Source organism: Astatotilapia calliptera, unplaced genomic scaffold (genome assembly GCF_900246225.1).
Source record: "Astatotilapia calliptera unplaced genomic scaffold, fAstCal1.2 U_scaffold_77, whole genome shotgun sequence".
NCBI lineage: Eukaryota > Metazoa > Chordata > Actinopteri > Cichliformes > Cichlidae > Astatotilapia > Astatotilapia calliptera.
The window spans coordinates 28,662-49,498 of NW_020535819.1; the positions used below are offsets into that span (position 1 = coordinate 28,662).

Below are 20,837 nucleotides of genomic sequence, written 5' to 3' on the forward strand. Positions count from 1 at the left end.
TGCTCTTTTTATAATGTTCATCACCTCTTGGTTTCTCTTTTTCATCCTTTCCAGTTATTACAGATAATGGCACCTCTTGAATCAGGCTTTCCAAGAGGTCCTTTTTCTTTTTTTTCTCCACTGTCATGGTTTTTCTTTGGACTTTACCTTACAATATAAAGTATGATTAGATGATATTTGCTTTAAAGTAATAATGTATGAATAAAAATGGATTTAATGGAATGTCAAAGAAATTAGAATAAAAGATTTCATGCTGCTAACTCGTGAATTATTTCAATCTATTTTGCAGACAATTAAATTAACTATTTAAATCATTACAACTGGAATTAAAACTCCATCCATCCATCTATCTATTCTGTACTTCTTAGCCGATTCATCATTGTGAATGGCTGATAGATGGACTTTACAACGAATGGCCTGAACTGTCTGTTTCACGTATCATTCAAATGAATCTAAAAACAAAATATGTTGCATCAAATTGTATGCTTTTGTTTTTTAGAGTTGTTTAGCAATGGTTTTATTCCCTTAGATTCACTTTCTATGGGAGATGGTCTTTTGTAACTTCTAAACTATGAGCTGAAACATTTGAGTTCCTTCTCTGTTTTCCAGTAATGTGGTACAGATATTAGCAGTGCTATTTTCCTGGTTAGGGAGAGCTATGCTAGATGAACACAGCTGTAAAACCTGCAGTGTTACAGTGATCAGAGGGTGCTTGCTTGAGTGTTGACATATTTTTTCATACTGATTTTTTTATCATTAGTTTTCACAGTTGTGTGTCTAGAAGTACATTATTTTAAATATGCAGTGAGACGTAGAAGAACATGTATCATATTCTGAATAATCTCTTCAGCAGTAAGTGAAATATAAATGGTCAGGAGAATGAGCAGCCATTCTGATGATTATGATTATATGGATTACATATATGGTGATATGTGCTCATCTGCATATTTCAATTACTGATTAATTTAAACTTATTCATGCTCTCTGTTTAAATGCTTAAATACTTTTTTCATATTGATTTTCTTTATGAATCACCTTCAAAAACAAATGTTTTATAAATATTCTCACTCATGTCATGGCTTCTTAAAAATGTTATAATATTTGTAGTCATCTACTGCCCCCTACAGGTTGTTATGAAAATATATAGCTGAAGGTTTTTGTAAAGCTTCTCCCATATCAGAAACCACTGTGTGTGTGTCGCACAGTAATACACAGCAGAGTCCTCTGGCTTTAGATTAGACAGTCTCAGATATGTCATGCTGTTGCTGTTGTCTTTGGTGATTTCTATACGTCCTTGCACACTGGCAATATATTCAGTTCTACTTGAGTCACTCCAAATAGTTCCAAACCATTCTAGGCCTTTTCCTGCAGGTTGTCTGATCCAGTGCATGCCATAGCTGCCAAAATTGAAACCAGATCCTCTACAGGAAAGACTGAGAGTTTCATGAGGATTTTTCAACACTGGAGTGGAGGGAATGGACTCCATAGCCTGACCATTCAGACCTGCCAAAGTACCAGAAGTATAAACAGTTAAAAAATAATTTAATAAAATGATAGTAATGAAAAAATCACTTTGTGTATTATAGCATAAAGGGACTCACAGGGCAGACAGAGCACTGTCATCAGAACAGACAGTCTCAGCATCATCTTGAAAGTGAAGGAAGTGCTTCAGATAGTTAGTGAGAGGACATAAGTGTGGCATCCCTATTTTATTAGGGAGGAGCAAACATATCTCAAATATATTCAAATATTATTCAAAAGGATGTTTTAACTGCAAGTCTCTGCAACACTTTTAAATTTGTTTCCTTAATTGTTCATTATGTCAAACAGTTGCCACTCACAGCAGCTACATGTTAGTGTGACACCAGCTGTTTCTTTACACATGAGAATAAGCATGACGTCCATTTCAGTTTGCCATCAACCTGCAAGACTTTTATTTTCTATAATCACTATTTTATGACTTTTCTTGACAGAATGTTGTACAATTATAGAATAAAGTGCATGACTTCTCTCCAGCTTGTCCATCATTCTCCTCTCTGTCATCTTTCTCCATGTACATTTCGTCAGGTGTCTCTTGCTCCAGGGCTGCATATTTGTGATCCAGCCCTACCAACCCACTAAATGTTTGGCTTCTTCTTTTTTCTCTGTGCTTTTTGCTCACCCCACTCAGTCATGGCAGAGAGCTGTCGTCTCTGAATGTGGTTCTGCTGAATGTTTCGTCCTGTCAAAGGAAAGGAAAAAGTTGGCCATCAAACCAAGTTGACTACGTGTCTTTCAGATGCTGATCCAGGCGTGCATTGCGCCACGTCTGGATCATCAACTGAAAGTTTTACTGCTACAATCATCTTTGCTGTTTCAGCAGAGTCCAGTTTGGGATTCTTTTAGTGTCATGTTCTCTTATATTAACTCTGATGAAGAAATACGTGAAACAACTTTATTTCAGTCACATTTCAAATCTATATTATATTCACCACAGAAGACACACATCAACAGCACATCAACAGCATTCATCAATGCAACATACACAGTAGCCTAGTGTAAGTGGAGTTTGATTCAGTTTGTAACAGTTTCAAGGAAAGTGTTTGGAAAAAGACATAAGATGTAACTTTTTGATTGTTCAACCCTGCTATTGTCTCTTGAGATGCTAAACTTGTGTTTAAAAAAGCATGTTGTAAACACTTCAAATGTCTTTGGTTTTACTTGTTGTTTTAAAGTCCTTTTCTCTGGAATACAAAGGAAAAAGTAAAATATTTGCATTAACTTCTCTATCTCACAGTTTACATACATTATTCTTTTTTTCATAATATTTTTATTATCATAAAATCATTTTAGATTTTTTTTTTTTTAAATATGCTTTCACATATATCACAGGAGTTATTGTGACAGTGAGTTGAACATCATATTTTTGATCATCTGCTGCCCCCTGTAGGTTCCCGTGAAACTGTATAGCTGAAGGTTTTTGTAAAGCCTCTCTCATTACTTAAGCCACTGTGTGTCTGGCACAGTAATACACAGCAGAGTCCTCTGGCTTTAAGTTGGAAAGTCTCAGATATGTCATGCTGTTGCTGTCATCTCTACTGATTTCTACGCGTCCTCTCAAACTGCTTGCATAACTGTTGCTGCTGGAAGATGAGAAGCCAATCCCTATCCATTCCAGTGCTTTTCCTGGTTGTTGTCTTATCCAGGGCATACCACAGCAGGTAAATGTGAAACCAGATCCCCTGCAGGACAAACTGAGAGTCTCCCCAGGCTGTTTCACTACAGGACTGGAAGGAATGGACTCCATACTCTGACCTGTAACACCTGATGAGATGAATACAGATAAAACTGTGAGACAGACATCTTCAAAATGTTCTGGTATCGCTGACTGACCATCATTGTTTCCTGGTAAATGATGAAACAGTAAGAAGCAGAAGAACTCACAGGGAAGTGAAAAAGCAACCAGCAGCAGAGTGAGTGTCTGTGTCATTGTGAGTCTAGAGATTCTTCACTGCTGCTCTGATGATCAACAAAAAGTTTAAGACAAGTCAGCAGCACAGAAGTACACTGCACACAGTGAAGATTTGCATCAGGATATTATGTAGAAGGAGTGGCTCTGACATCTCTTATTATTTAATGACAATTTTCTTTCATTTTGTAATGTAAAGTGGCTTGAAAAAGTGTTCATACCCCTTGAACTTTTACACATGTTGTCACCTTACAATCACAAAATTAAATGTGTTTTATTGAGATTTTCTGTGATAGACTAACACAAACTAACACATAATTGTGAATTGGTACAAAAATGATCAATGTTTCCAGAATTTTACTCCACAAATCCGGCCTATATGGAAGAGTGGCAAGAAGGAAGCCATTTTTGACAGAAAGACATAAAAAGTCCCGTTTGGCAGGAGCCACGCAGGGGACACAGCATACATGTGGAAGAAGGTGTTCTTGTTAGATGAGACCAAAGTTGAACTTTTGGACCTAAATGCAAAGCACTACGTGAGGTGGAAAAGTAACACCGCTCATCACCCTGAACACACCATCCCCACTGTGAAACATGGTGGTGGGGATGCTTTTCTTCAGTAGGGACAGGGAAGCTGGTTGGATTTGGTGGGAAGATGGATGGAGCAAAATACAGGGCAACCTGTTGGAGGGTGCAAAGGACTTGAGACTGGGAAGGAGAACCTTTTTCATATGAAGAGCCATTTTAATTTTACATAGCTCTGCTTTTATAACTATTTTTATTTTTATAGGGGGGGATGTTTCATTATTATGATTATTTACATAGAAATACTCTAGATTCTAGAAATACACTTTCACACATGGTAGAATCAGGTATTATTGTGTCGTCAGATTAACATCAGATTTTTGATCATCTACTGCCCCCTGTAGGTTCCTGTGAAACTGTATGTCTGAAGGTTTTTGTAAAGCCTCTCTCATTACTTAAACCACTGTGTGTGTCTTGCACAATAATACACAGCAGAGTCCTCTGGCTTTAGGTTGGAAAGCCTCAGATGTACCATGCTGTTGCTGTCATCTCTACTGACTTCTATACGTCCAATCAAACTGCTCACATATCTGTTGCTGCTGGAAGGTATGTGGCCAACCCCGATCCATTCCAGTCCTTTTCCTGGTTGTTGTCTTATCCAGCTCATACCACAGCAGGTAAATGTGAAACCAGATCCCCTGCAGGACAAACTGAGAGTCTCCCCAGGCTGTTTCACTACAGGACTGGAAGGAATGGACTCCATACTCTGACCTGTAACACCTGATGAAATGAAAACAGAAATGATGTTCTGGTATAACTGACTGACAAAGTGTTTCCTGGTAAATGATGAAACAAGAAGCAGAGGCACTCACATGGCTGAAAGAAAGCAACCAGCAGCAGAGTGAGTCTGTTTGTCATCCTGATTCTCCACTGCTGCTCCGACGATCTACACAAAGTACAAGATAGGTCAGCAGGACAGAAGTACACTTCACACAGTCGCATTTGCATCAGGATTTAATGAAGAAGGTGTGGCTCTTGTGCTGTTATTCCTTTAACTGAATCTAATGTTGCCTTCATTTTGTAACCTAGCTGATTTTCTCTCTTCGTAAAACATTCAAAAATAGGATATTTTAAAGTTGGATATCAATTTTTTTTTGTTTAAAATGATATATTTTGTGTAACTAGAACATATATAGAACAAGACTAACATGACCTCTCTCATAGCTGGCAGTTATTAATATTACTGCATAAGGTTGTTTTAGATCTTCAACTGCACTTTGTACATTTCATGAATTAATCTGAAAAATATTTAGTTATCACATCCATCCACACTGTGAGGCTGAGAAGTTAAGTTTTGGGTTGTAACAGATTTTTTTTTTCCAATTTTTATTTTCTTCTAAAATTAATTTACTCATTCAAAATATATTATTCATTATTATACGTGGTCAAAGACTATCCCATTTCAAAAAAGATAAGAGAGGGGCAGCAAATCACCAGAGACTAAGAAAAATGAAACTACTGGAACAACTCACAACTAATGATGTTAATTAGTGAAATTAGTATAAGAAGAAAATCCCTGAGAGATTAAATCAGAAGCAAAGATGAAATTCAACAACTAAAATATTTTTGATCATCTAAAGTATGATGTGCGTCAATTATTAATCACTTATTAGTCATTGATTAATACCAGTACTGAATTAGGACATGATACATTACTGGCCAAGTGTTTGCTCAGAGGATGCTGTTTGATTGTTGGGGTTTTCCCTCTGTTATTGTAGGATCTTTAGCTTACAATAAAAAGCATCTTGAAGCAACTGTCATAATTTGGCACTATTTTAACTGAACTGAACTGAATTGAATTGAGCTCAAATGGCAGCCAGTGCATGGGTTCAGGAAGCCGCAGGCTGGGCACAGTCTCATTAAAATAGGTTGTCCTGTGATCTTGTTGATGAAGATACCCCCCATATAGTAACATTATCTCCATATAATAGAGCAGCATTCTTCCTTTGTAGTTAAATTGGCTGTTATATTATACCTCATTAAATTAAATATACAATAGTTTAAAGTATGCTAAAGTTCAGGTCTTTTTGTGATTCAAATCCTGACAGATCACTGCATTTGTTTAGGATTCTGTTTCTTGTTTTTTCATCATTTACCATCTCCTCAGGTGTTACATTTCAGAATATGGAGTCCATTCCTTCCCATCCTGTAGTGAAACAGCCTGGGGAGACTCTGTCTCTCCTGTAGAGGATCTGGTTTCGCATTTACCTGCTGTGGTATGCACTATATAAGACAACAACCAGGAAAAGGACTGAAATCGATAGGTGTTGGCCACAGACCTTCCAGTGATAACATATATGTGAGCAGTTTGAGAGGATGTATAGAAGTCTGTCAAGATGACAGCAAAAAGATGACATACCTGATGTTTTCCAACTTGAAGTCAGAGTACAGTGTACATTTTAGGACATCGTCAGGTCTCAAGAAAAAAGTTGTCAGGTATCAGACAAAAAATCTGGCTAATTCATTCTAGCTAGCGACAGTGGTGAAACGTGATTTTTTTGTTTTTTATTCAGAGATGTTTCTGTTTTATTAGGAGACTGTCTCACCCCAACATCGTCAGACTCATGGCAGTTGCCCGCACTGAGTCCTGCTTTTTGTTGGCAGCTGAATACAATCATGGCGCAACCCTGCAGCAAGTGCTTCACACAGACAGCTGCTACTCTAATAGTCTGTGTTATTGAAGGATTCAGCACTTCTTATGGTTTTTTTAATCCATTTTTAGACAGCGATGAGATCGGCTACACACTCCACAGAAGCCCAGAGTTACTGTTAATATCAAAAATATAATGCTGTCCTTTGAGATTTTAACATTTAAGACTGTGAGTGTAATGGATCTAAAACTGTTTAAATCTCTTCAGCCTGGTAACATGGAAACTTTAAAAACAGCAGCAGAAGGTTTCAGTAGTGTAGTTTAATTCGTTCTTTTTATTTAATAATAATCCATATTATGTATAACAGCTACATTCACCCTGGAGAGAAACTAGTGAGGGAGACCATCAGGACCAAGCTGGGTTTCCTGGGTCCAGAGGTTTGGAGAAACTTCTTCCCTTTCTTTCATCACAGCTGTCCTGTGCCAGAAGTTCTGTTGACCCACTGAAAGAGGCATCATTTAAGAAACACCAGGAACACTGAAGCTCATCGCATTGATCAAGCAGGACTCATGATCTTCACCAGCAGCTCCCTCACAGGGAAATCTTCAGCACTCCTCCGTAGGCCCGCCCCAGAAGATGGATAAACCCAGCATTTCATGAACACTGTGATGGAGACATTTGGTTTGTGTAATGTTATAAATACTCGGATACTCCCCAGAGGCTCCGGACTTTTACATAAAGATATTATATTCAGTCCTGTAGAAAGTTATATATTTAAAAATATGTGATCCTCTCTGGTTACTCTGCACTGAAAAAAATATGTTGTTGGATTTACTTAATTCAATGGTGGACATTTGTTGCACACAGATGTTTTGCTTTGGCAGCAACTTAAACAATTGAGTTAAATTAACACAATTTATTCATGTTCAATAAACTTGTGCAATTTGTGTTGATAAAATGTGACTTAAACATGTTTTGATGAAGTAATTTGAGCTCTTGGAATATTTTAATCCTTCACAATTTTCTCACGTTATCCCAACACGATTCAATAACTTTTACCCAATACTACTTGGTCACTTAAATACTACATGTTATCTTCAAATTACATTTTGCTATTATATTCTAGTATCAAATACACAATTTTCAAATGGAGGCCTTATAACAGATTGTATTGTTCTCTTCCAAGATGGTTGCTGGCATCCACCAGTAACCTTTCAAAACAAAATGTCTAATTTCACTGCATTGACAGTAGGTAAAGAATTAAACTGACATTACTCCTCTACTGAATCTATATAAATCAACAGTTAAATAATGTCAGTTCTTCCGTGTTCTCTGGAATCAATCACAGCAAAGAAATTGGACTGTTTCTTTTGAAAAATGTTGGGAAAGAACAATACAAAACATTCTATTTAAGGCCTCTGACGTCAAGATTCAGTTAAACAACAATTATGACTAAACAATTTGAGGTAATGTTAGTTTCCATTAACATTAAATTAGGTTACTGAATTGGCAAACACCTTCCTATTAACACTACCCATTTTACCCCAATAACTAAAGAAATTAGCACTTGCAGGTCAAAACCTTTATTCAAGAGACGCAAAAATAACATTGATACAGTGACTGTCAAAAATTACAGCACTGATCATACTGTGACATCTTGGTTCAAAACAGCACACTTAAAAATATTCAACGTTCTTTACTTCAACTGAATGAAACTGAAAATACCATTTCACACGACCCATATGGGATATTTAGACTGTATAACTGTTCACGCTACATCTCTTCACTAGTAAAAGAAAGAAAAAATACAAAGAGAAATTTAAAAATGCTGCCAAACAGACAAACAGAGAACTTGTACAGAGCAAAAGGAAAAACAAACAACAAAAAACGGCTCGTCCTCATGGCAGTTGCAGAGTATATAAAAATGAACCCTGCGATCCGTTCCTGGAATTGAGCTTCAAAAATGCAGCAGAACAAGTGTGAGATTTAAATGTCCTCTCACCTAGAGCTGGTCACCTCACATGCATAACAGTGAGCTTCGTTGCAGGAGCAGTTTTGTCTTAGTTGTGAGCTTTTCTTGAGAGCTGAGTTGCATCCAACTCCATTACCACCCATTGAATCACCTCAAAAGTGTAGCAGAGTTGTGATGGGTAACTCATGTTGAAGGAATAAAAAAGGTCCAAACAGCATGGCTACTGCAAAGGTCACGTTATCCAGATCTTGAAGAACTACTATACCCTCGATGATGATGCCAACATCAGAAAAGTCATTGCCTGCCGCATCCTCTGGAGACAGATGTTCATTGTGGTTTTCTCAATCTGTGCAGTGGCCTCAGTCAAGTCCTGGTTAAACACAAAACATTTCTTTAAGATTCCTTTTTAAACTCATCTCTTTTGAATCTACCAGTTCTAATGTTAGAGTAATTTAAACCAATGCAAGCAACATAGTAAATAGCTATAGCCAAAGAGTGGCCTGCCATGCTGCCATTCATGGTCTAACAGAGTTTCTAAGAGAGGGTGAAAAACATAATAATTTCAAATGCTTTACATTAGTTTTTGTTAGAAAGACACCGGCCCATCAGAAATCCAGGTTATGTCACTCAGAAGATGTTAGAATTTAGACTTTCAGCCCCACAATTTGGTTAGCTGTTGGTCAGTTGGTCATTTTTTCAAACAAAAGCTAATATAAATATTGGTGGGATTTTCCTTTGTTCATTAGAATGACAAATTTAAAGTTTTTTCACACTGATGTGACCCCTAATACAGGGGTGGGGATGGGGCCTCAAGGGCCGGCGGCCGAGTTCACTACTAGGCCTCATGTGAACTTCAAATTATTAAAGAGGACTACTGGTCCTAACCAGTCCAATGAGGATCAAGTGGATAACTAAATGCATTTTTAAATGTTGCAAAGCCACAATCTACTCATAAAACACTCACCATGAACTCCTGCACCAAGATGTTGCAATTGTCTTTCACACAGATGCGGAGCACTTTGATGAGGGACTCCGAGCATTAATGTCATCCTTGACTATTATAACAAAGAAAACAGAGATTTGTGAACTTTTCAGTAGCACAGAAGAAAATGATCCCAGACAAAAACTCTTGACTTTTTAAACCAGTCAACATGCAACACCAGCATCTACAAAGCAATATCAAAAGTTCCTGTTTGACATCAACTTTATGGATATATAGTTTCCAGAACATTTATTTTTAAAAAAAGATAATTTTTTCTCAGTGGGCCAGTAAATGCATGACGAAAATTATGGCATCCTTTTAGTGGAATCATTACTCACAGGTAATAGTTGACTGTTTCAATGGATGTAGCATAAAAATCTTTTACTGACCTAATGCAATACATATACACTTTGTAGTTAAAGAATTTTAAAGTTCTTACTGTCATTATGGCAGCTACATCCTTTAGCTTTGTGCCCTGTTCCCCCGATCACTTTGCAAACACTTTCAGCAGACTGTCAGAGAAAAACTCAGCTCCGTCAGAAACCTTGACTGTAAAGGCATGGTTGGGATGCACTGGAATGCTGCATTTTATCTGAAATGACATAAAATTATTTTGAAATAACAGCAGGCACTGTGCTTGGTTAATCAGTAATGTTTTGTTGAATAAAAACTGTGTTTCCAGATCTTATGGGATTAAAAAAAATCCAAAGATGTTTGTTTCTGATTTGCAACCCAACAACCCACAAGTTACAACCTCATTTCAGTTCAAGTGTGCATTAATGTGAGTCCAGTAATCATCTTTCTGGCAATACATACAGGTATAAGTTAAACCTATGGCAGATTTTGGATCTCTCAGTTGTATTAATAGGGTGAGTATGCATGCACCTAATAATTATAAAAAACCTATTATAATTAAGTTACAGAAACGAAAATAGAATATACTTTCTTACCATAACACCTTGAACCCACAATCCATCAGCTGACTCCTGGTGAAATGCAGAATAGAGGTCATCTCTCAATGTGCAGCAAAAAAAACAAAAACAAAAGGACAGCAGGTGAGGGCAGGAGGGGTAGGGATGTAAGCTAGCATAATGCCGCTGATGATATTAGCTCAAGCTGTTCAATGTCCAAAATCTCACTAACACCACGGTGCAGTAAATACACAATGTAACTGAAGAGTCAGTTGACAAATCTATTCACACAGAAAACCAAATTATGTTATGAGTGCCTCGTAATTAGGTTTAATGTGATATTACGGCTCTTGTGCCAAAGACAAATTCAAATGAAAAAGCGCCAATTCTTTGACAACAGATAAAACAGCAAATAAGCTAACGGCTCTTTTTTAGCATGTTACATGGCGACACTCTAGACGTTTAACTACATTTGGCTGAATTATGGTAAAAATGAATTCAAAAAATCAAGACATACCAAAAACGTAGAGTTGGCTGCTCGACTTGACTGAGATGGATGCCTTTTTTAAACCACGATCCAAAGCCCGCGAGATGAAATCACGCGTGGTTTCACGAGATTTAACGTTGCTATCTTATTGACTTACTTCACCTGAACATGATATGAACAATTTAATACACCCTTTCTGCATATCATGTAGTTTTTACACTATATAGTTACATTTAACTTTAAAACATGAGGCAATTGTGTTAAATGCATGCAAGATGCTTACATAAATCCAAGAGATGGCCAGTCCCTTTTTTTCAGTGTGGTATGAATAACTCTGCATCACTTTATGGTAAATAACACACTATCTGCAAAAAACTGTGACCTTTGACCTTCATCAGGTTTTATTTAATTGTGTTAGAGAAACTCAAACGTGCTCTTTATGCAGCTGAGTACATCAAGTGTTTAAAACGGAAGCTGTGCAGGTCTGAGATACAAACTGAGGTCCTGTTAATGCTGATATATAGTGACACAGTTACATGGGTGATTAATCCTTTTGTTTTTTTGTCTTCAACTTTATCAATAAAACAGCTGCAGCTTTCACTACAGCACATGTGGTACTTTAACCTTTGTACTGTTTTCATCAGTTCATTTTGCAGTTAACATGTGAACATGTTGGATGATCTGTCTGCCGTCACTGGGTGGTGCTGAGGTCTGAATCTGAGGGCAGCTCCTGTAATCACAAAGAGAACAGAACCATCAAACTCAAATATAAATTTTATCCCTCAAAATTGAAATAAAGCTGATTCTTCTGTCCTCACACACTCAGGATCTGAAGTTCTTCTCTTACATTTTTTTCAGTATTACAGTACACTACAGTACTTTAATCCATAGTTCCTGATTAATGAGGAGCTACATGGTACAAGCTTTTTTTTTTTTCTTTTTTTTTTTTAAAGTTATTGTCTTTACAGATGTGGCAAGAGACTGAAAACATGCTGTTGTTTGCACATATTTAATAATCTGCTCTGCACAGGAGCTGAAGCAGGATGCAGCCTGTTGCTTTTACAGTATAATACTTGTAATAAAAGTACAGTAACAGTAATTTTTGACTGAGTAGCCCGGAGCGTTTCTCTTGATTTCTTTAGTCGGTGTAAATTCATTCACCTGCACAGATTAGCTAAACGAACCCTGACAGCCGAGTCCTCATCTTAGCTAGCTAGGTCTCAGGACCGAGCTAAGGACGGTAGTTACGGATTAGCTGACAAACACGTTTAACTTACCGAAAAAGTGCAGCAGGGCCTCGGGTCCTTCTGTCGAGTAGTCCAGTTTACTGAAGAACACCTCAGGCTGTCAGGTTAAAACACTCGGTCGTGTTTTCGTAGCGTAAACGCTGGCAGTCCTCTCAGAGCCTACGCTCTATCTGCTATCCGGTTGTTCAGTGATGACGCGACGAATCCTACTTCCGGGTCTAAAGTAGTCTGCGTTTAATATGGCTTTTGTGCTGTTAACATGTTTAATGTTATGTATTTTCTTCTATTTAATCTCAAAAAGCTCCTAAAACAATCAGTGATCACTGTTGACCTCCCTCGGCTTTTATTACCGCTAATCATTTATTTAAGATCAGTTTTTAAAACCTTAGGATGTAACTACAGCCCAGCCCATGCAGCAGTATATGAATGACTAACCTCGTATTGTGGATGGATTATCTCAGTTGTTCTCCTGGCTGAAGTTTGGTCCTTTTACAGCACCCTGCCATGCGATTACATTTGTTCCTGACCACCGAGAACACTCACGTTAACTTTTATCCAGTGGGAAAAAAGTTAGCTTGTTTATATTATGCTAACATAGCTGTGTCGCTAGCGGTCACATAGCACATCATTATATAGCAGCTAGCCAAACTTCAGTAACCCTACAAACGTCACTGCTGTTTAGTTTTCTGTCTTCATTTATGCTGGAAGTGATAGCAGAGCTGTACGTTTTAATTTGTTTCCAAAACCCCGCAGTCAGGACATGCTATATTGTATTTAGATAGAAGCTAGCGAGCTAACTTCCTGCTAACTTCTAACTCCGTTAAATGTCATAAATTCCGTTTTCATGGATGCCTGGATGTTGTTACACCTGGTAGAGCAGAACGCTGATCATTTTATTAAAGATGAAAGACTTTAGACAGTTTTTCAACTCTCAGTAATGCCATAGTGATCATTTGATATATGGACCTGCAGCGGAGTTTAGACCCAGACACGGCTAGTGACGTCAGACTGAACAACCGGATTCCCGAACAGAGATACGCAAGTTTCTCCGTGACTGCAGCTGCCAGTCAAAGCTGTTATGATGACGTTTCACCCCAATTTAACATCACCGCGGTAGGAATTAGAATCAAACTTATGGGAGAGGAGACCCCTTGAACATCAATAAGCGTGATGAGAACTATCCATCCATCCATCCATCTTCATCCGCTTTATCCGGAGCCGGGTCGCGGGGGCAGCAGCCTAAGCAAAGAGGCCCAGACCTCCCTCTCCCCAGCCACCTCCTCCAGCTCATCCGGGGGAACACCAAGGCGTTCCCAGGCCAGCCGAGAGATATAATCTCTCCAGCGTGTCCTGGGTCTGCCCCGGGGCCTCCTCCCGGTGGGACATGCCTGGAACACCTCACCCAGGAGGCGCCCAGGGGGCATCCTTGTCAGATGCCCGAACCACCTCAGCTGGCTCCTTTCGATGTGGAGCATCAGCTGCTCTACTCTGAGCCCCTCCCGGATGGCCAAACTTCTCACCCTATCTCTAAGGGAGAGGCCAGCCACCCTTCGGAGGAAGCTCATTTCCGCCGCTTGTATCCGCGATCTCGTTCTTTCGGTCACTACCCACAGCTCGTGGCCATAGGTGAGGGTAGGGACGTAGATCGACCGGTAAATTGAGAGCTTCGCTTTTACACTCAGCTCCCTCTTCACCACGACGGACCGGTGCAGCGTCCGCATTACTGCAGCCGCAGCCCCAATCCGTCTGTCGATCTCCGGCTCCCTTCTCCCATCACTCGCGAACAAGACCCCGAGATACTTGAACTCCTCCACTTGGGGCAGGAACTCATCCCCGACCCGGAGTGGGCACTCCACCCTTTTCCGGCTGAGAACCATGGCCTCAGATTTGGAGGTGCTGATCCTCATTCCCGCTGCTTCACACTCGGCTGCGAACCGATCCAGTGCGAGCTGGAGGCCCTCACCCGATGAAGCCAACAGAACCACATCATCTGCAAAAATCAGAGATGAGATTCTGAGGCCACCGAAGCGAAAGCCCTCCGCCACTTGGCTGCGCCTAGAAATCCTGTCCATAAAAATTATGAACAGAACCGGAGACAAAGGGCAGCCCTGGTGGAGCCCATCACCCACCGGGAACGAGTCCGACTTATTGCCGGCAATGCGAACCAAGCTCTTGCAACGGTTGTATAGGGATCGAATGGCCCGTAGCAATGGGCCAGACACCCCATACTCCCGCAACACCTCCCACAGGACACCCCGAGGGACACGGTCGAATGCCTTCTCCAAGTCCACAAAACACATGTAGACTGGTTGGGCAAACTCCCATGCACCCTCAAGTATCCTGGAGAGGATAAAGAGCTGGTCCAGTGTTCCGCGACCAGGACGAAAACCGCATTGTTCCTCCTGTATCCGAGGTTCGACTAACGGACGAACTCTCCTTTCCAGCACCCTGGCATAGACTTTCCCAGGGAGGCTGAGGAGTGTGATCCCCCTGTAGTTGGAACACACCCTCCGGTCCCCCTTCTTAAAGATGGGGACCACCACCCCGGTCTGCCAGTCCACAGGTACTGCCCCTGATCTCCACGCAACATTGCAGAGGCGTGTCAACCAGGACAGCCCTACAACGTCCAGAGCCTTCAGGAACTCGGGGCGGACCTCATCAACACCAGGGGCTCTGCCACCAAGGAGTTGTTTAACTGCCTCAGTGACCTCGCCCCCGGAAATTGGCGGGTCATTCCCCTCATCCCCAGACTCTGCTTCCTCCTCGGAAGACGTGTCAGTAGGATTAAGGAGGTCCTCGAAGTATTCCTTCCACCGCCTGACAATTTTCTCAGTCGACGTCAGTAGCGCTCCGCCAGCACTATACACAGTGCAGATAGAGCACCGCTTTCCCCTCCTGAGACGCCTGACGGTTTGCCACAATCTCTTCGAGGCAGTCCGAAAGTCTTTTTCCATGGCCTCTCCGAACTCCTCCCACACCCGAGTTTTTGCTTCAGCCACTGCCCGAGCCGCATTCCGCTTGGCCTGTCGATACCTGTCCGCTGCCTCCGGAGTCCCACAGGCTAACCAAGCCCGATAGGACTCCTTCTTCAGCCTGGTGGCTCCCTTCACCTCTGGTGTCCACCATTTGGTTCGGGGATTACCACCGCGGCAGGCACCAACCACCTTGCGGCCGCAGCTCAATGCAGCAGCTTCGGCAATGGAGACGCTGAACATGGTCCATTCGGACTCAATGTCCCCAGTCTCCCTCGGAATGCTGTTGAAGCTCTGCCGGAGGTGTGCGTTGAAGATCTCGCGGACTGGGGCCTCTGCTAGACGTTCCCAGCACACCCTCACTACGCGTTTAGGTGCACCAGGTCTGTCCAGCGTCCTCCCCCGCCACCTGATCCAACTCACCACCAGGTGGTGATCAGTTGACAGCTCAGCCCCTCTCTTTACCCGAGTGTCCAGAACATATGGTCGCAGGTCTGCTGATACGATTACAAAATCGATCATCGACCTACGGCCTAGAGCGTCCTGGTGCCACGTGCACTTATGGACACTCTTATGTTCGAACAGGGTGTTCGTTATGGCCAAACTGTGATTAGCACAGAAGTCCAATAACAAAGCACAGCTCGGGTTCAGATCAGGGAGGCCGTTCCTCCCAATCACGCCCCTCCAGGTCTCGCTGTCGTTACCCACGTGAGCATTGAAGTCTCCCAGCAGGACAACAGAGTCTCCAGGTGGAGCACCCTCCAGCACCACCCCCCCCCCCCCCACCCCCCAGGGACTCTAAGAAGGCTGGGTACTCTGAACTGCCACTCGGCGCATAAGCGCAGATGACAGTCAGGACCCGTTCCCCGACCCTAAGGCGCAGGGAACAAACCCTCTCGTCCACCGGGAAAAACCCCAACGTACCGGCAGCAAGCCGAGGGGATATTAGAATACCCACCCCAGCCCGCCGCCTCTCACCAGGGGCAACTCCAGACTGAGACAGAGTCCAGCCCCTCTCCAGGAGACTGGTTCCAGAGCCCAAGCCATGTGTGGAGGTGAGCCCGACTATATCTAGCCGGTACCTCTCAACCTCACGCACTAACTCAGGCTCCTTCCCCACCAGAGAGGTGACATTCCATGTCCCTATTGCCAGTCTTGGCAGCCGGGGGTCAGTCCGCCAGGGCCTCCGCTCCTGGCCGCCACCCGGCACACAATGCACCCAACCCCTATGGCACCTCCTGCGGGTGGTGGGCCTGCGGGAGGATGGGCCCATGTCTCCTCTTCGGGCTGTGCCCGGCCGGGCCCCATGGACTAAGGCCCGGCCACCAGACGCTCGCCCTCGGGCACCCTCCCCGGGCCTGGCTCCAGGGCGGGGCCCCGGTAACCCTATCCCGGGCAGGGTAAACTGTTCCCTCGGTGTCCTTTTCATAAGGGTCTTTTGATGAGAACTATTGATAACAAAAGAAAGAATCTTTGGAAAAAAATTATCTGAGGAGAATAAAGTTATTTTAGTCTGACCCCAGTCCCATCCGCTAACATGGAGGAGGCGGGGTTTATGACCTATACTGCAGCCAGACACCAGGGGGCGATAGAGACGTTTTGGCTTCATTTTTGGGGAGCTGTCGTGTTGTCCATCTTTTATACAGTCATTGGGTGGGACATGACAACACCGCCACCTGCAGGAAGATTTTCTCTCTGTCTGGTACCTTGTGTTCTGATACCTGACAACTTTTTTCTTGAGAACTGAGACCTGACAATTTTTTTGTCTGATACCTGACAACTTTTTCTTGAGAACTGAGACCTGACATTTTTTTGTCTGATACCTGACAACTTTTTTCTTGATAACTGAGACCTGACAATTTTTTTGTTTGATACCTGACAACTTTTTTCTTGAGAACTGAGACCTGACATTTTTTTGTCTGATACCTGACAACTTTTTTCTTGAGACCTGACGATGTCCTAAAATGTACACCGTATCAGAGAAGTGTGCTCGGCAGATGCCATTTACACCAAAACTGAAACCAGGTTCTCTACAGGGAATACTGATGGTTTCCTGGGGTTTTATTAACACTGGAGTGAATGGACTCCATATCCTGACCATTCACACTTGTACAAAGAAACAGAGGTAAAATAAATGAAAATGATTTAATAAATTAATCGGAATGAAAAATGTAGTTAGGGCATTCTACCATAACGATCCAGCGATGAGTAGAAGCCACTCCCTGGCTTAAATGCTGGCTGCACTGATGAGGCCCAGGTGTTCCTCCACTTCAGAGGGGCGTGGGCCGAGGGCGTGAACCCACCATGAGTTCTGCCCTGGCGAGAGAGCAAAAGAGAGAGCGAGAGAGAGAGAGCAAGAGAGAGAGAGCAAGAGAGAGAGAGCAAGAGAGAGAGAACGCTACTGTCGCGCTGACCTAGTAGGTGTGGCTGTTATTCCTCTTTTCCTTCTCCTGCCCTCTACCTGTTCGGTGCTGCTGCTTGCCCATGGCCGCTGATTAGACCTTGGGTGCAATCAACAACTAAGCACGGCCTGGTGTGCGCCGCCCTGCCAGGTGAGCCACATTAGAGCAATCAAGGGTGGGCGTGCCTAGTAGACCTTAAAATGCATGCAGCAGTCATTTGACCCGGGTGCAACATACTGAGAGGACGGCAAACAAAGCACTTTTCCACTGTGAGGAAGACTTTGAACAAGACAGGCTATCGGTAAGCTCTTGAGTTCACATTTTGCTTTTGCAGATGTATCTGGGACTATGGAAGCTCAGTTGTGCAAATGTTTTACGCTTAGGGAAATAGTTGCTGCATTTAAGTTTAATTATATTGACAAAAATGAATGTTTAAGTTTGAATAAATTGTTTGTGCAGTTAGTGTTCCCACATATTTATGTTAATTAATATTAAAAATAGTTACCCCAAATCCTTGGGTGGATCGTAAAACTATTGAATAAATGTTTGGTTTTGATTTAAAGAAAATAATTCTTTGTAAAGAAAATCCTTAGTTAAAGTCTATTAAAATGTTTGTGAACTCTAAAATGTATACTTTAAAATACAATTGTTTATAAAAAAGTGTTAAATGCAAAGAAGACACATTGTGTATATTTATTTAAGAACCACAGTTAAATTAACACAGTTAACCACATGGTAAATGGCTTTACTGAAGTGTATTTTGTTATTTCATCTGTCTTCTGTGTAATTTATCTGAATGATTAATGAAATGTTCTTTATTTTTGTGTTGAAAGGTTTTTTACCTGCTGCTACCTACCAGCTATCAAACTAGTTGGTCTAAATAAAGTTGAGTGAAATTCAAAGTCTGGTCTTTTTCAAGTGTGGACACCTCACAGTCAGAGGAACACTTGACAGTAAAAAACCGGCCTGGCCAGTAGAGAAACCGGCCTTGACCAGTGAAGACTCCACAAAAGCTCACCACAAAGACGGAGAAGACTCCACCTGGGGGCCTGGAGGAAATTGCACACCGTTTGCCTGTCCAATCAACAACCGAGAAAACAGAATGGCTGAGTCCAAGTCACTCGAAGAGCTGAAAATAGAGCGAACCACTGCAAAGAGACTGTTTTCCAGACTCACCAACCATATAATAAGGACCCACATGGATATGTCTGTAGAGGAGCTGCAGGATTCCTTCAAGAGACTCACAGTAGAGGGCTCCAAAGTGATTGACGCGAACGAGGAGCTTGAGGCCGCCTACATCACGCAGTGTGAAGCAGAGGGCACACCGGAGCTGATGGGCCAACAGAGAGCAGACGTCGAAAAAACGGAGAAAGAATGTGAGCAGAAGTTGAAGGAGGTGAAGCACCTGATCAGAGAGACACTGTGGACATCATATGGTGAAAAAGAACTGACCCTTGCTCTAAAATCAGCAGAAATGGCGTGTGAGAACGTCACATCCACTCAGCCTGATACACCGCTGGAGGCATATGATTTTATGCTCCACCATCTAGAAGAACTGGTGAAGAAAGCTAAGCAGGCACACCAGACATGGAACCGCTGGGCTCCACCTGCTGAGAGGCGAGATTGTGATCGTCGACTAATGGAGCTCGAAACCTGCCTTCCAAAGCTGGTGTCAGGGAAGGCAGTCCTGATCAAAGCAGAGAGGATTAAAAGAGATGCCGACCAAGCAGTTGTCACAGTCCGCAACGCAGCCTCGGTCGCAGCCATAAAACTGAAAGCCACAGCTTTACCAAAGTTCACCGGCAGCCAGCGTGAGTTCTACAGATGGCGGAAGGAATGGGAGGCTCTGCAAAAGCAAGGTGAACCAACCGGGTCCGTGGAAGTAAAGAAATTCCAACTTCTCGATAGCCTCGATGATAAAGTGGCCAAAGATCTGCGCCTGTCCACATACACCTCGGCCGATGAGATCTTCAGAGTCCTCGAGAACCGCTATGGAAATCAAGCCACCATCGCCATTGAAATCATTGAGGAGCTTCAAGCTATCCCTCCTGTTCGTAGCAACCAGCCTAGAAGAATTATAGAGCTTATCCACGCAGTTGAAAAGGCCCTCTATGATTTGAGTGAGCTGGATGAAGCAAATGCCATAAAGAACCTCTTGGTAATAAAGTCTATCGAAAGCAAGCTGCCTGAGTCCCTAAAGAAAGACTGGCTCACCCATGCTGCTGATCCAAAGAACGCTGTGACTCATCAGAACCGGTTTGACAAGCTGCTCGCATACCTCCAATCTCAAGAGTCCATCTACGAGCAGTTAGACCAGCTGAGAGACATCGACCCTGCCAAGGAGAGAACAAAGTTCCCAATAAAGTACGCCCGTACGAAGTCAGTCAAATCCAGTACTGATCCAGCAGGCTGCATCATCTGTGGGGACCCGAAACACAAGAGAAAGCTCTACATCTGCAGGCGGTTTAGAACCAACACAAGTTACAGGAGAAAAAAGATGCAGTGCGGCAACTTGGAGCCTGCAAGAGGTGCCTCGAGATCCACGACGAACCCTGCAGAAAGATGACTTACCTGTGTGGAAATCCAGAGTGCAAAGACCAGCATCATTACCTTCTTTGTCCCTTGCCACGACCCTTATCACAAAGGCCCAAGTCTGGTCCGGCGAGAGCTGAGGGGAGGAGGTATACAGAGGTTCAAGAAGAGTTCATCTCTAAACTATCGCCAGAGCTAGCGCAGGAGTGTCGGAGAGCTTTCTGCAACGTCTCATCACGAGCCTTCAACTCCATGGCAGCAGAGAGAGGTCTACTGGAGGGGACTGGTCTAAAAGAGTACCCTGTGATCCTGATGCTCCTTGACGTCATCGCCAATGATGGGCAGAGAATTGGGACATTAATTGATCTAGCATCTGACACAAACTACATAACCCATAAAGCTGCAAGTAAGCTCAACCTTCGCAGTGAAGACGTCATGCTCGTCATCCAGGGTATCGGAGGTATGAAGGTGTCTGTGGCAACCAAGCGCTACCTTCTCAAGATCCGTGTCAACACCTCAAGAGGAACTTTAAAGCCTCACCAGTTAGTCTGCTATGGTCTTGACAAGATTGCTGAAGTGGAAAGACATGTTCCACCTCAGAAGCTACAAAAGATCTTCCCTGACATCCCTCTCCAAGACCTCATCAGACCCAGAGAGATCCAGCTTCTAATCAGCCATAAAGAAGGCCAGCTGGTGCCCCAAAAGATC

At 42.6% G+C, this 20,837-nt stretch overlaps 1 protein-coding gene across 1 annotated transcript; it reads left to right on the forward strand.

Moving 5' to 3' along the window:
- The first annotated feature begins 17,631 nt into the window (after window positions 1–17,631).
- On the forward strand, window positions 17,632–20,163 carry LOC113018403 (uncharacterized). Its single transcript, XM_026161470.1, has 2 exons — window positions 17,632–17,898; window positions 18,431–20,163. Exon 2 carries the CDS (start codon window positions 18,700–18,702, stop codon window positions 20,161–20,163), a length of 1,464 nt encoding a protein of 487 aa, XP_026017255.1. The 5' UTR covers window positions 17,632–17,898; window positions 18,431–18,699.
- Window positions 20,164–20,837: the final 674 nt, after the last annotated feature.

Coding starts and splice junctions, on each gene's coding strand:
- LOC113018403 (XM_026161470.1), top strand. CDS start 18,700: ATGGCTGAGTCCAAGTCACTCGAAGAGCTGAAAATAGAGCGAACCACT.